Source organism: Microplitis mediator, chromosome 6 (genome assembly GCF_029852145.1).
Source record: "Microplitis mediator isolate UGA2020A chromosome 6, iyMicMedi2.1, whole genome shotgun sequence".
Taxonomy (NCBI): Eukaryota; Metazoa; Arthropoda; class Insecta; order Hymenoptera; family Braconidae; genus Microplitis; species Microplitis mediator.
In genome coordinates this window covers 2,585,800-2,602,395 of record NC_079974.1, presented here as the reverse complement: position 1 = coordinate 2,602,395, position 16,596 = coordinate 2,585,800, and the positions used below count along the sequence as shown (strand labels likewise).

Below are 16,596 nucleotides of genomic sequence, written 5' to 3'. Positions count from 1 at the left end.
AGTTACCAGAAAATTTTTGTCCGAGTCGCCCCATCTATCATCAAAAGCAGCGAAATATTTTAACGTCTCCTAATCATTTTAAAGTTTAAAATAATTCTGTTGGCTTGCAATTTATTGTCTATTAGCCAATAAAAGTACACTATAATTTACCGCGTAAAATTCAAATTAATTTTTTAAAAAATTTTATTGCAATTATTTGTTAGGCAGTGAAAAATTATAGGATGTTTTTAGAATAAATTTGATGAAAAAATAATCTTAATTAAAATTTTTAAAATGCAAAAAGCAGAATATCGTTAAGGTAAAAGACCCAGTTATGGGACCTGGCCCAGTTTCTAAGCTTTTCAACTTTTTTCTTACTTACTTAAAAAACTATAACTGAAAAGAAAATCAATTTTTTTTTAATTTATTGCAATTTATTCTGAGCCTAATTGATGGCAATTTAAAAAACATAGAAAATATTAACTGAATAAAAACAAATATTTTAGCCATAAGCTGCTGAGGAAGACATTTTTTAAGAAATTAAAAAATACTTAATTTTTTTGAATATTTTTAAATACTTTTAGATTTGGAACATTTTGAAATCATTAAAGTTTTTGAATACTTTTGAATAACTTTTAATCATTGAATAATTTTGTGAAATTTCGGTCCGTGGAGTGATTAAGAATAATTCGAAAATACCCAATTTTCTTGAATACTTTCAAATACTTTTCAGTCAGTGAAAAATACCTGAACCCCATTTTTAGGAAGATTTGGAACGACTAGAGATTATGAAAGTTTTTAAATACTTCAAAATTTTTTCTTGTCACTAAATAATAATGAACTTTTGATTCCTGAAGAGATTTAGAACAATTTAAAAGTAAGGTAAAAGACCCAGTTATTGACCTTGGCCCAGTTTCTGAGCTTTTCAACTTTTTTTTTACTTACTTAAAAAACTATAACTTTAAAAAGAAAATCAATTTTTTCTTAATTTATTGTAATTTATTCTGAGCCTAATTAATGGCAATTTAAAAAACATAGAAAGTATTAGCTGAGTAAAAACAAATATTTTAGCCATAAGCTGCTGAGGAAGCCATTTTTTAAGTAGAGTCTAAACAGTTTACGTTAGGTGGTACGACGATTGAATCCGTGCACTAATTATCATGTAAGTTAAAAAATTTAATTAAAAATAGATGGATAGATCAATATTTAATTGAAATTTATTTCAATACATTTATAAAACATATTAAAATGAGTTTTGTTGTTGAAATTTGAGGTCCAATAACTAGGCTCAATTTTAAAGGTATGGTGGAGTTGTTGACCCTAAAATTATAACTCACTGCGAGCGAGATTGTCTGTTCAATTACATGTCTATAGAATGTAAAAATAGCAATATTTATAATTTTCTTAAATTATTTTCTACTATTATTCACAATACAGTGATAAATTAAAATTTAATATTCATTTTTAAAAATCAAAGATCATAATTAGATCTTAAAAGTACATACTCTTGGAGTGATAAAATTATTGTAAAAATGATGTCAATTTCGATAGTATTTAAATTGTTATGACTCTTTTAGTTGAATAACATTTTTATTATGACAAAATTAATTTTTTTATTGTTTTTTTATTCAAGAGTTTAAAAAAAAGACAACGAGCTACGATGAAAAATAATGAGAACAGGCGCTAGCTAAAGTGACTTTAATTATTTATATTTTAAATATTTAAAAATTATGTTTTTGTTATAATAAATATTTAATTTATTTATCTAAATAATAGTTTCAGTTTATTGAAACTTGGTAAGTACTTCATAACCTACTCATGGTTTGTGTAATTTGAGGGTCAGAAACTAGGCCACTGTGAGGTCCAGAAACTGCGACCTGAAAAGTTCTGAGGGTCAGAAACTAAGTCACTGAATGTTTATGCAGTGAAACATTTACGGCTAACTTAACGACAAGTTTCTGGCAAGCCTCGGCTGGATAATACCTGCGTGCAAGTTGATACAAATCTACTGCCGTCATCTGAATCTAATTTGACAGTAACACTTGTAGTCAAATTGAATTCAAGTTACAGGCAATTTACTGTCAACTTAAAGATAACTGCTTGTTCTCCAACACTTTCCTATAAATTGGCTTCAGAATATGGCCGTAGCTTGAAGTTAACTTGTGGTTAAGGTGGCTATCAGGGTTCTTTCCTATACCGAGACACCATAAAGGAGTATTACATATATGATTATTTACATGCTTTTTAATTTTTTTTTTTTAAACATGTAAGATAAGAGACCCAGTACCCGATCAAGTAACTAGTACCCGATCACTCATATATTTGTAAATCTATATTTACTAAATTGTACTTAATATCTATAAGAATGGTCCAAAAAAAAAAGTTTTTTTGCTATCATTCCAAAAGTTTCTCTAAAGTATAAAAAAAATTCCCTCCAAAGCGCAGCTTGATATCTCAATTCTTTAAGGAGCTCAATACATTTACTTTTTGCCATTTAAATAACACGTAAAAAATTTTTTTTTGTAATTTCCATCAATCATTTTGGTAGGAAATTTAATTCTCTACAAAAAAGTATTGAAATAGTTTTTTCGTAATCCTAATGGTTAAAAAGTTATTGAGCTTTAAGTACTCATTACTAAGTAAATTTGAAGGAAGATAGTTTTAGAGCAACTTTTTAATGGAATTGACACCATTACTAGATAATTTATTCAATTTTTATAGGTTTTAAATAATTTTTAACTTTTTGAAAACTTTTTTGGTGACTGCATGTATTTATTTCGAAAGTAATCAAACTCTAAACTGTTTATAATAGTTAAATAATTCGATAGTCGTTTATATAATTACATCGGCACACAAAAAAAAATAAGTTCTCTGTACTTTTGACGGGACCGATTTATTCCCATGTATTTTGACCCGCTGAATCCGAATCCGAGATCCGTTTAACCCGTACACCCTCAGATTTTTAGAAAACTTTAAAAAACCTTAAAAATACACAAAAATCGACCGTTTTTTAAATTTATAAATTTTTTTAACCCTAACTAAGCATGATTTTTATGTATTTCGGTCCTCCACATACTAACCTGAAGTTTATTTAAAACATTAGCCATTTAAAGTCTGAGTAAATTCCAAAAAACCCCAAAAAATTGCAAAAAAGCAAAAAAATTCTTAGTATTGTGATGAAAAAAATTTTATAGGGCTAAATAAATAATTATCTTCATGTATGTTTATCTGTCACATATAATTCTCGAACATTCATGGCTCAGACATCTCTAAAATTTTAAATAAATGGCAAAAATTCCCAAAAAATCGAAAAAAATAAAATTTGGTATAACAAAAATCAATTTTCAAATCGAAATAAATAAAAGAAATCATATTGTTCGATCTGTGATATATATATAAAAAATATTTTGGCCTAAAACATAAAAAAATTTGAATATGCTTCAAAAAGTTTTTTTCATCACAACACTAAGAATTTTTTTGCTTTTTTGCAATTTTTTGGGGTTATTTGGAATTTACTCAGACTTTAAATGGCTAATGTTTTAAATAAACTTCAGGTTAGTATGTGGAGGACCGAAATACATAAAAATCATGCTTAGTTAGGGTTAAAAAAATTTATAAATTTAAAAAACGGTCGATTTTTGTGTATTTTTGAGGTTTTTTAAAGTTTTTTAAAAATCTGAGGGTGTACGGGTTAAACAGACCTCGGATTCGGATTCAGCGGGTCAAAATACATGGGAATAAATCGGTCCCGTCAAAAGTACAGAGAACTTATTTTTTTGTGTGTGTCGGTGTAATTTTTCTTGTTACAATTCGGATATTTTTTCCTATCATCAGCAACTATTTGTGACAGATATTGTTTCTGTTCTTCATCTTTTGTCCCAAATTCATTATATTTTTCAATTAAAGCTAGTACTTGCGGATGGATACTGAATTAAATTTTCATCATATCTGATTAAATTTTCTTTTATTGCGAATATTTGAAGCTCAATAACTTTTTACCCGTTAGGATTACGAAAAAACTAATTCAATACTTTTTTTTAGAGAATTAAATTTCCTGCAAGAATAGTTGATGGAAAATTCAGAGAAAAATTTTTTTCGTAGTTTTACCGGATGAAAACGTAAAAAAAAATTTTTTACGTGTTATTTAGATGGGAAAATATAAATGTATTGAGCTTCTTGAAGAATTGAGATATCAAGCTGCGCTTTAGAGGGAATTTTTTTTATACCTTAGAGAAGCTTTTGAGATAATAGCCCTTGAAAAAAAAAAAAAAAATGTTTTTTTTGGACCACTCTAATATCTATACATCTATACAAATACAAGGAGTGATCAAGTACTAGTTCCCTGAATATATACTAGGTCTTTTACTTAAAATCACAACAAATTCTACGATTAAAAAATGGTCACATAATTTATATAAAATTTTATAAATGTTGATTTATAATTATTAATATGTACGTATACATAACAATAAATAAATATTTATAATTTAATTTCATTTTGATGAGCTGACGATTTTTTTTTCAACAGAATATCCTCGTCCATTGGCTCAATAATTGTTCCCATTCGTGTCTTAATTGGTGGTTTAATAAGCTGCCGATGAGTAATTTCTGGAACAAAATTACGGCCAATAGGCGCTCGTATACTGGCTTCAAAATCAGTTACAGTCATAAATGGATGTGGCAAATCATTGACTTGATGTTGTTTAATTGACAAGTGGCTGTCATCAATTATTATAACATTTTCTTTAGCCTTATCTTTCCTAGGAGTTTTATCAGTTGAATTGGTAATAAACCGGCGCTTCTTACGCTGTGATATTTTAGTATTTTTATCAGCCCATGATCCCCATCCAGGGAGATTCGTTTCTATATGATTTATTTGGGATTTTTTTTGCTAAAAATAATAAGTAATTGCATTATAACTTCAATATTGACTTCTTATCTCACGTAAATATTTAAATAGTATATTACACATCAAGAGAGAAAAGTAGAACATTCCGACCCGCGTATATAATTCTACCCGGCCCGAAAGCGAGGGTAGCAAATACGCGGGTTGGAATGTTCTATTTTTCTTTCTTAATGTGTATGCGATTTTTCATCAGATCTGCATCTGAAAGTTTAAATTTTGACCTCTGTTTGTGGAAAAAAACGGCGCATGCTCTAGTTTTTATCATTTTTTTTCTCTAAGGCCAGGATTTTTGCGTTAATTTAAAAATAATTAATAATTGGTGGTGTGAAATTTTTGATATTACGGGGAAAATATTGGTTTTATGAAAAAAGTTTTCAAACAAAAGTTGTGGGAAATTCAATTTTTGACAAAAAATTACTCTTATAATTTTTTTTTAGGACTAATAAGAAAGCCGTAATTTCAAAATTAAGATTTTCATAGTTAATCAAATTTTGAATCATTCATTATGAATCTTGATTTTTGAATTACGGTGAAAATATTGGTCGTATGAAAAAAGTTTTTAAACAAAAGTTGTAGGAAATTGAATTTTCTAAAAAAAATGACTCTTATAATTTTTTCTTAGGACTAATAAGAAAGCCGTAATTTAAAAATCAAGATTTTCATAATTACTCAAATTTTGAATCATTCATTATGAATCTTAATTTTGAAATTACGGTGAAAATATCGGTCGTATAAAAAAGTTTTTTAAACAAAAGTTGTAGGAAATTCAATTTTCTAAAAAAAATGTCTCCTATAATTTTTTCTTGAACTAATAAGAAAGCCGTAATTTAAAAATTAAGATTTTCATGATTAATCAAATTTTGAATTATTCATTATGAATCTTAATTTTTGAATTACGGTGAAAATATTGGTCGTATTAAAAAAGTTTTCAAACAAAAGTTGTAGGAAATTGAATTTTCTAAAAAAAATGACTCCTATAATTTTTTCTTAGAACTAATGAGAAAGCCGTAATTTCAAAAGTAAGATTTTCATAATTCCCCAAATTTTGAATCATTCATTATGAATCTTAATTTTTAAATTACGGTGAAAATATTGGTCGTATCAAAACAGTTTTTGAACAAAAGTTGTAGGAAATTTAATTTTCTAAAAAAAATGACTCTTATAATTTTCTCTTAGGACTAATAAGAAAGCCGTAATTTCAAAATTAAGATTTTCATAGTTAATCAAATTTTGAATCATTCATTATGAATCTTGATTTTTGAATTGCAGTGAAAATATTGATCGTATTAAAAAAGTTTTTAAACAAAAGTTGTAGGAAATTTAAATTTCTAAAAAAAATGTCTCTTATAATTTTTTCTTAGGACTAATGAGAAAGCCGTAATTTCAAAAGTAAGATTTTCAAAATTCCCCAAATTTTGAATCATTGATTATGAATCTTAATTTTTGAATTACGGTGAAAATATTGGCCGTACTAAAAAAGTTTTTGAACAAAAGTTGTAGGAAATTTAATTTTCTAAAAAAAATGACTCTTATAATTTTTTCTTAGAACTAATAAGAAAGCCGTAATTTCAAAATTAAGATTTTCATAATTCCCCAAATTTTGAATCATTGATTATGAATCTTAATTTTTAAATTACGGTGAAAATATTAATCGTATGAAAAAATCATAAGAAAGATTTTTTTTAGAAAATTAAATTTCCTACAACTTTTGTTCGAAAACTTTTTTAATAGGACCAATATTTTCGCTGTAATATCAAAAATTTGAACTACTCATTTAAAAAATAAGGCAAAAATCTTTCCCTGGTTTTCTCAAAAGAAAAGTCCGACTTTCTTTCCTCTAAACAGGGCCGGAATTTAAACTTTCAGCGCAGGTATGGTAAAAAAATAAGTATCAAATTTTATTTACCTCTGCTTCTTTCTCGTTCTTGAACTCATTCACAACATCATCATCCACAAAAGCCTCACTTATGATATTTTGTCGAATTTCTTCTTGATCCTCCTCATCACTATCATCTAGAGCATCACCTTCATTACCTGAACTATCAGGTAATCGAGTTTTCAAATTCAAATGCTTGGATTTAGCATTTATGAAATTATTTGGATCTATTTCTGTCAAAGGTATTTTTGAAGTATTTTTCGCTGCTGGATTTAATTCAACTTCTGATTCAACTCCAGTTGATTTCACTTCTTCATTAGACTGATCGTTATATCCTGTGCTTTTTTCACTCAATGCCTCATCTATAACTGGACGATTTCCCTTTGTTTTAAACGACAAGTCCGAGTGTTTATCATCTGAATTAGTTTTCATTTTTTTACTCTTGCTCACACTTGTACTTTTCAATTTCCGCTTTAGCATTTTCAATTTTTTCGAAACTTTTTGTTGGCTTTTGCTTTCCATATTTTCGAATATTTCGCTGATTTTTGGTAGTTTGGTACTAGAGGAGTGAGTTGATTGATTGAGATCATCACATACTTCGACCAACCACTTGGACGTTCCAGAGTTGTCTGTTGGCTCAATATCCTTTTTTTTCAAATCTCGATCTTTGACTTTTTCTACTCTGCTAACTTTGTCGCATTTCAATTCTTTTATCTTTCGTTTTTTGCCTGATCCATTGGTATCTTTCGGACTTTTATCACTTAAGTATTCTGTAGTTACTTGCTCTACAGGGTTTGAAAAACTAGAAGTTTTCCGTCTTGATAACCGAGTTGGTTTTTCTACGAGATTCCGTGAAATTTCAGCCTCATCAGCACCAATTTTTCTTTGTTTTTCTTCGACTAACGAATTTTCTTCCGTCTGTGGTACTTTTATCTCGTTGTTTACCCAAGGATTATATTCTAATGATCCCGATGCAGTTTTTACAAAATGTGGTTCCAAATTTTCCTCCTCGTCGTCATCACTGTCATCCTTTCTGATTTTTTGCGTCAGCTCACGACTAATCGATAGTTGTTGAGCTAGTACTTGACGACTCTATTGATAAATAATTGATTTGAGTTATGAGATCTTTAATATTAATTACTAACGACTAATTAAAGTAAAATGATTAAGAAAAGTCTTATAAAAATGATCCTGAAGTAAGTAGATAGTTAAAAATTTTCGGATTTTTTTTCCAACTCAATGACAAAAAATAAAAAAAAAAATATGCATAAGTAGAAAATTCAAAAAACTATAGGTGCCATTTTTGAAAATAATTTTTTGGTTTGAAAAAGATCCAAAAATTATTAGACGTCGGCTAACTTTAGTTTCATTTATAAAAGTATACACTAGAGTGATCCAAAAAATAACAAATTTTTTTTTTTACTCGGAAACAGGTTCAAAAGTTTCATTTAGATAAAAAAAGACGACTGTGAAAATTTTCTATTTTCCATAAGAATAACATGGAAAAAATTTTTTTTACGTCTTCTGATTTTTATAAGTAGCTAAAGATGCGTCATAGGAATAATTGGCAGGCATATTTTTGTAGGTAATTGAATGCTCTATAAAAAAAGTTTCTTATCATTTTTTGATAAATCTATTTGTTCAAAAATTATTTGAGGTTGAAGTCAAATTCGTATTTAATTTTGAGATCTTTTTACTTTTCCGGCGAAACTATCAGACCTATCACAAAATATCATGAGACCTGTTTTGTAGACAATTTTATTCCCTAGAAGTTATTTCCAATAAAGTTTTTTCGAACTCCGCATTGTTTTCTAGTTATTTTTATTTTAATGTCAAGCTCTTAAAATCGATCAGAAGACTGTTTTTTTTTTTTTTTATGAGCATGACGTAAAAATTTTAAAACGATCTACTATTTAAAACTTTAAAAGTGTTACCGAGTAAAAAAATTTAAATTCTCCATCTTTGTTACCAGTCTACTGTACACAAAAAAAAAAAAAAACAGATTTTTTGGCGCAAGAAATATTTTGCATTACAAATTAGAGACAAAAATTTTCTTAAAACTAAAAAAAATTGGTTTAAATTTGTAATGCAAAAAATTTCTTGGGGTGAGTAAAAATTCTTTGCGCCAAGAAGTTTTTTTTTTGGTGTACAGTTTACAAGATTAAACTGTCATGTATTACTCGAAAGTTATTCAACGTTGAAGTGCAAAAAAAAATTTCTATTTGTTAAAAAATTTTTGGAAAGTTGGGTGATGAGGACAAATACGATAGTCAGATTCCTATGAAATCTACTGATATAAAATTTGATGTGAAATAAATGTAATTTAATCCATTGAAAAGTAGAAAAATTCTAAACTTGGATTTAAAAACGTAAATAAAAAAATTACCTCTTTGTCATATTTCGCTCGAACTTGTTTATTTCGAGCCCATTGACCAGTATTTTTATGTTTCAATGACATTCGTTCTTGCGCTCTAGCTTTATCTAGTTGTTCCAGTTTCTGTAAGGCGATTTCAGGATTGTCCTTTTGAAGTTTATCAAATTCTTCAAACTGTTGTTTAATTTTAGCTCTTTTTTCAATTTTATGAAACTTTTTACTCTTGATCTTATTCCTTCTGCGCGCCTTTTCTGCTTTGTAAGACTAAAATATTTATAAATTTTTACTGTTTGTTTCAAATAATAATTTATGCTTAAAAAAAACAGTAGAACAACTTACTTGCTGAGCGCGAAATTTAGCGTTCTCTTTTGCTTTTTGTATCATCTCTTCTTTTGTCATAGCAAATTTATCAAGGTTATCTTCATCGTCTTCAGTTTCTTTCACTGGTTCTAGTGCAGCATATTCTTTTTCTAAATCTGATTGTACTCGATTGTATCCAACTTTTCCATTCTTCTGAAGTTTATTTGAGGGCAGTTTATTTATTGGAAATACCAACTGATCTGCCACTCGGTTCTTAGTGACAACTGCGTTCCATTTTTTCAAATATTCGCTGTTATTTTCAAAACAAACTTCACGTTTCAACTGAAAGTTAAATTATTAATGAATAAGAATAAAATTAAGCGTAAATATTAAATTTAACAATTTTGAACTATCATTGATATTTCGCACACCTCAAGCAGTGTGCCTTACGATCTTAAATTATCGCTACATTTTTTTTATTACACTAAAATGCAGAGAAAAAAATGAACGGTATAAATTGAGAAACGACAAGCAACATAATGATAAAGTGATCAAAAATTCAAAATTTTGAAAAAAATTTTTTTTTTTTTTCAAAATTTTTTTTTTTGTTGTATCTGCAATGATTTATCATTGTCAAAAAAAATTCCTAAAATTTTTTTTACCGCTGTAACTGCATCTGCTTCAAATGTCAACTTAACAAACACACCTTTTGGGTAACTCTAATGCCGGCGGTAAATAAAATTTTAGGAATTTTTTTTGACAATGATAAATCATTGCAGATACAACAAAAAAAAAAATTTTGAAAAAAAAAAATTAAAAAAAAAAAATTAAAAAAAAAAAATTTTTTTTCAAAATTTTTTTTTTTCAATTTTTTTCGATAATCGATCTTTTTGATCCAAGAAATGAAGATTATCGGTAAAAAAAACATTTTCAAATCGAAAAAATGAACAAAAACCGAGAAACTACAAATTATGGTGATTTTTGACAAAATCGATAAATTTAAAGCTTCGGGGCACTAAGAAAGAAAAATCGCAGCGATTTGAAATTTTCAGAGTTTTTTCAGGACACTTTGAGGTTGAAAAAAAGTCGAAGTTATCCTTTGTTCATCCGTTATATCCAAAGTTATAGCAAGATTTCCGAATATCCTGAAATTTGTGAATTTTGACCTGTTTTTTACCAAACAATATCGCTTTAAAAAAATTTTTTCTATCAAATGCCACTAATTTTGCCTTATAGAGAATGTTTTCCAGTTTTCAAAACCCTGCTTCCATTCTCTGTACGACCAATACATCCGGAGTTATTGATTATCAAAGCCAAAATGGACTTTTTTGCTTTGATCAATGATAACTCGGCGCCAAATCGTCGTAGAGACTTTTTAAGGCCACCAAATTAAAGGGCATAAAATTTCCGACAAAAGTCAGACAATCGGATTATTCAAAAAAATTTATTGTCGCCCATAGAGGTATTGAAAGACCAGCAAAAATTTTGAAAATTTTTTTTTCGTTGGTTTTCTTATGATTACTCCGGAACCGTACTTGATAAAAAATTATGAGGTCCATATCTGAAAACTATAAACTTGAGGCTACAATTTGCCTTTTTTAATTTTTTTATACGACCATTTTTCACCGAGTTACAGCATGTTGAATATCACCTAAAAATTTCGGATTTTTTTTCTATCCCTTAATTTCTGTGACCAGTGTATTTAATCATTTAAAAATTTTAAATACATTTTACATTATGAGTGTGACATAGCAGACATCAGAAAAGTTTAAAATTATTAATAAATCGAGTAAATAATTAATAAAATAAAATTTTAAAAAATGCGCATTCAAAAAATTTTGAAATTAAGTCCTTTTTTTATAAATATTATTTTTTTAATTATTTATCTTATTTATTTAAAATTTTAAAGTTGTCCGATGTCTGCTACATTCACACTCGTTTTGCATTAATATTATTTAATAATTGTCGATATTTTCACTATGAATAAGTGCAAAAAATAACTCATTTTATTTACTGTTCCGGTATTAGGACAACCGAATCCTCGTATTGGGACCAGGCTATTTCAGCGTTCCGGTATTGGGTCTTTTGAGTGTCATAGAAAAAAATTTTTTTTTTATATCAAATTTAAGAAAAATGAACTAATTCGATTATTTTTGAATAGGTAAATGTCTATTCTATATGATGTAATAAATTATTGTGGTTTATTCCTGTGTAAAAAAAAATTGTTGAAAAAAGGTCAAAAAAGTATTGACTATTCTAAACTTCAAAACTTGACACAATGACGAACTTATTTTAAACAATTTTCAAACTTCTAAAAATTCACAGAAAAAAAAATTTGACACGATACTACAAATTAACATTTTTCAGTGCAAAATACGTTCAGAAAAACTGATTTTGAACTATTTCTGAACGTTTTTCGTTTCAGCATATCTTAATAATGTGAGGATATTTATTGATATTTCTCTTGAATTTTTAAAAGTTTAAAAAGCGTTCAAAAAAAGTTCGTAGTTGTGTCACGTTTTGAAGTTTAGAATAGTCAACACTTTTTTGACCTTTTCTCAACAATTTTTTTTACACGGATTATCTATTTGAATATTTTTAAAACGATAAAAATCAGTCGTATACCCTTCGTCGTTCCGGTATTGGGACATATACCTTAGGGAAACATACATTTTAACATGACTGATTCACATCAGAACATGATTGAGTCATTGCTTAACACAGACTATTACTTTTTAAACAGTAACCAGTCTCTAGTGTCAAAAATAGTAGACAGTGAATTTAGTAACAGTTCATGTCACAACAGGACTGATTGCTATTCTGAATGTTAATTAGTCTGCGAGATCTAAGTAACCATTCCTCTCACTACATAGTAAATGTTCGCATTCTATACAGCAACAAAAGCTGTGCTGAGAGGTTTGTATACTCTTCTACCATGAACGGCGACTATTTTGACAGTAACCAGTCGTACGTTTTAGGTACTGTGTAGCACAGCACTGGTTACTGTTTAAAAAGTAATAGTACGTGTTAAGCAATGACTCAATCATGTTAAAATTTACGTTTCCTGGTATTTTTTGTCGATTACAGCGCAGAACAGTAATCAGAACTATCTATTTTTTCCGTGTGTCACTACGTGCCTACCCAAATTTCACAATTAAATTTATAAAATACGCAGAAAAAAAGGATATCTTGCCGCAAAAAATTTTAATTTGCACCAAGAAATTTTATGCATTATCAATTAAATTCAAAAATTGTCTTGGAGCGAGAAAAGATTTTTTTGGTCAAGAAATAATTCCTTGCACCAAGTCATTTTTTCTAGTTCTAAATAAATTTTTGATTTCAATTCACAATGCAAAAAATTTCTTGGGGTAAGTCAAAATTTTCTTTAGGCGAGTAAAGATTTTTTGTGTCACTGAATCCTTTTTTTTTCTATGCACACTTTTTTGGCTTTGAGAAGCTTCCTAAAACCAAAAGGGAGCATAAAAATCTGTCATTTTGTAATAAGTAACGCGATATAAATAATATAGATATATATTTAGTGACATTCAGTCATATTTAGTGACAGAATAATTAAAGTATTAATTTATTTAAAGAAAATAAATACGATCGTCTTTTTTCCCGCGTAATTTAAATGTAATTCAAATGATATAGATTAGACTGATTCAAAAAAATTGACTAATTTCTTTTACTTTCATCATATCGAAAATATTTATGAAAATGACGAAAAAAAAATACTGTGAAAGTTTGAGCTCTTAATATTAATATAAACAATTGCCGCATCGCGATTTTTTATTTCCCGTTTAAATAACATAGGAAAATTTATTTTTTAAGCTTTGGAATTTTATAGCTCACGGTGGGACCAATATTTTTAAATGTTCAAGACATATTCTTATGGGAAATTTGACGCTCTACAAAAAAGGTCTCTTATAATTTTTCGATATTTTTATTTTTTTGAAAGTAATTCGAAGTTAAAATTAGATTGACGATAAATTTTTACATTTTTTAAATTTTTTGACGCAACCATCAATTTTATCCGAAAATTTTAGAGGATATTTTTTGTAGAGCATTTTATTTCCTACAACTTATTTCAGAGAAAATTTTCGATATTTCTCATAAGTCGTAAGTTATTCGCGATTAACTGAAAATTTCATATAATTAATTTTAAGCAACAAAAGTTAAATTATTTAAGAAAATTTTCAGTTCATTGCAGATAACATACGACTTAAATGAAATATCGAAAATTTTCTCTGAGATGAGTTGTAGGAAATAAAATGCTCTACAAAAAATATCCTCTAAAGTTTTCGGATAAAGTTGATGGTTGCGTCAAAAAATTTAAAAAATGCGAAAATTTATCGTCAATCTAATTTTAACTTCGAATTACTTTTGAAGAAATAAAAATATCGAAAAATTATAAGAGACCTTTTTTGTAGAGCGTCAAATTTCCCATAAGAATATGTCTTGAACATTTAAAAATATTGGTCCCACCGTGAGCTATAAAATTCCAAAGCTTAAAAAATAAATTTTCCTATGTTATTTAAACGGGAAATAAAAAATCGCGATGCGGCAATTGTTTATATTAATATTAAGAGCTCAAACTTTAACAGTATTTTTTTTTCGTCATTTCCAACAATATTTTCGATATAATGAAGAAAAAAAAAGTTAGTCAATTTATTTGAGTCAGTCTAATATAGATAACTCTATTCATCTCAATACTTGGAAATTAAAAAGATTTTAAAGTATGAAAAGGCACAAATTCAAGTCAAGATCTATCTAATGATACCAGTTTCAATAACATTAACTAATTCTATCATATAGATATGGCGGGAACAAAATTTTCCTTATTCTCTTAATAATATAGATAATATAAAAAAATAAAATATTAATAATAATTATGAGCGATTGAGGTGTGCACTTTTTGACTTTCCAACATTTATTTCCTTACTTTTTCTTCAGCTGGTTTTTCTAATGGTTTAGATAAAACCTTTGCTCGTTTCTTCGTATCTTTATATTGGTCACTCAGTTTCAAACACTGTTTTTTTCCTCGAAGTGTTTTAACTAAATTGTCTATTCGAATTGGATCTTCATCGGCAATTACATTGCGCGGTAAATGAAATTCAGAGATTTCAGAGGTTAGTTCACTTCTCTCCGGTATTTTTATTCTAAAAATAAAAAATATATGATTACACCATATTCCCATTAATAAATAAATGATAACATTCACAAATAATTTATTCAAACAATTTAAAATAACTGATCTACCAGAAATGTTTAGAAAAAAAATAAACTTTACTTTAAAAAGTTGTGATCAAGTTTCGCAACAGATTTCAATAACTCGGAATGTTGTTTGGAAATATCTTCATCACAATCGTCATTTATTTCTTCGTTACTCATTTTATATTTTTTATTTTTACCGTAAGTAATATTTAAGCAACAATACGACACTCAATGATTCAAAAACTAAATTTATTATAAGCAGCAATACGAGCAACACGAGGGTACAGATGAGAGCATGGACAGCATGGCCTGGTGATGATATGTCGGATGTGCGCATGCTCAGAAATAGATGATAAGGCTGCAATCTACGTAAAATTGTCTATAGCGTATATGTTAAACTCCTACATGTCCTATATATGTTCAGTTCCTACAAATAGATGTAGTTCTGATATAATGTGACAGATGACGTCTCGTGCTCTATTTTGTGGGGGTCGATACAGTTTTGCCGAAAAACTAGATATAGGGAAATAGTGAAAACATGGCGCTGCGATAGGGGGAACTAAAATTGTTGGGATCGAATGGTGACCGAGCACTCTGTAAATTGATATTGGTAAAAAAATATGAGAATTCTAACCCTGTCAAAAATTTATTTGGGACAACTAAATTTCATTACGTCAACATAATCTATCTTGTCATTTTTAACAAATGATATAATAGACTATTTGGTTGACTTTGATATTTCTCTCTGTAAGATAATAAAATCATTTGGTAAAGTTAAAAAAATATTTATTTGATAGACAACTAAATTATTTAATAGTGCCAACAAACCCAAATATTAAATGACTATAAAGTTAGCAGACAGCTCACAAATAAAATATTTGACCAAGCATATCTTGGTTATATGTCATATTATTGAAAATTTAAAAATGGAAAATGGCGCGTAATTTGAAAACGTCAATATCCATGAAAAAAACTTTTCTTTTTTTAATACAGTTGTCCAGCAATTTCAAAAATAAAAATTTACGAAGGTCTTGCGACTTTAAATTTAGACAAAATTCGATGAAATTAACACATTATGATTAGCTAGTTACAATCTAAAGGCCCATTTTACAATTTTTTAAATTTTTGGCTTAGAATCTTTAGAACGTTATAACTTATGAAATAATCATCCAATCTGATACAAAAAAAACTCAAATTATTTATTTTTGAATTCTCTAAAGGTCCATTTTTTTTTTTTTGTTTTCATTTTTAATTTATTGTTATTAATAAAAATAAATTTTAAAACATTCCAAAACGAACATATCAAACTCAAAATAAATAAAATTCACAAAATAAAAAATAGGGCATTTATATTTTTGAAAAATTTAAATGTCCATTTTTTTTTTTTTCACTTTTAAGCTTTGTTCACCAATTAGCAACCAAAATAAATTTAAAAGAAAGTAAAAATAAGCATATTAATTTGAAAATTGATCCAAATTATAAAATAAAAAAAAAACTTTTGTAACTTTAAAAAATCTGAGTATCCATTTTTTTTTTTTTTTATTCCTTAGTTTTATTTTCTAAATAATAAAAAAAAAACAAATTCCAAAAAAATTTGAAAATAGAATATCTCGGTCAAAATTAATAAAACTTATAAAATAAAAAACTGAATATTTAGAATTGACAAAAAACTAAAGATCCATTTTTTTTTTAAATTTCAAATTCATTTTTAAGTTGATAAAAAAAAAAAATTGATTTTACTAAAGAAAGAAAATCTAGACTTTTGTGTCTTTAAGAGGTCCCAAGACTAATTTTAATTTTTTTTTATTTTAAAATTTATTTTTCAAACGTTTAAAAAAAAATATCTGAAAGTAGAAAAAAAAGTAAGTAAGAAAACAAGATAGAATTAGTTATGGTATATGAATCGAAAAGACAGAGTAATTTATTTTAAAAAAATGAAAATTTTAA

At 27.3% G+C, this 16,596-nt stretch overlaps 1 protein-coding gene across 1 annotated transcript; it reads right to left on the bottom strand.

Moving 5' to 3' along the window:
* Positions 1–4,335: 4,335 nt before the first annotated feature.
* LOC130669884 (U3 small nucleolar RNA-associated protein 14 homolog A) lies at positions 4,336–14,958 on the bottom strand. The gene is made up of 6 exons (XM_057473025.1): positions 14,726–14,958; positions 14,378–14,594; positions 9,475–9,777; positions 9,148–9,399; positions 6,792–7,853; positions 4,336–4,870 (listed from the first exon to the last, which is right to left on the bottom strand). Exons 1-6 carry the CDS (start codon positions 14,824–14,826, stop codon positions 4,460–4,462), a joined length of 2,346 nt encoding a protein of 781 aa, XP_057329008.1. The 5' UTR covers positions 14,827–14,958; the 3' UTR covers positions 4,336–4,459.
* Positions 14,959–16,596: the final 1,638 nt, after the last annotated feature.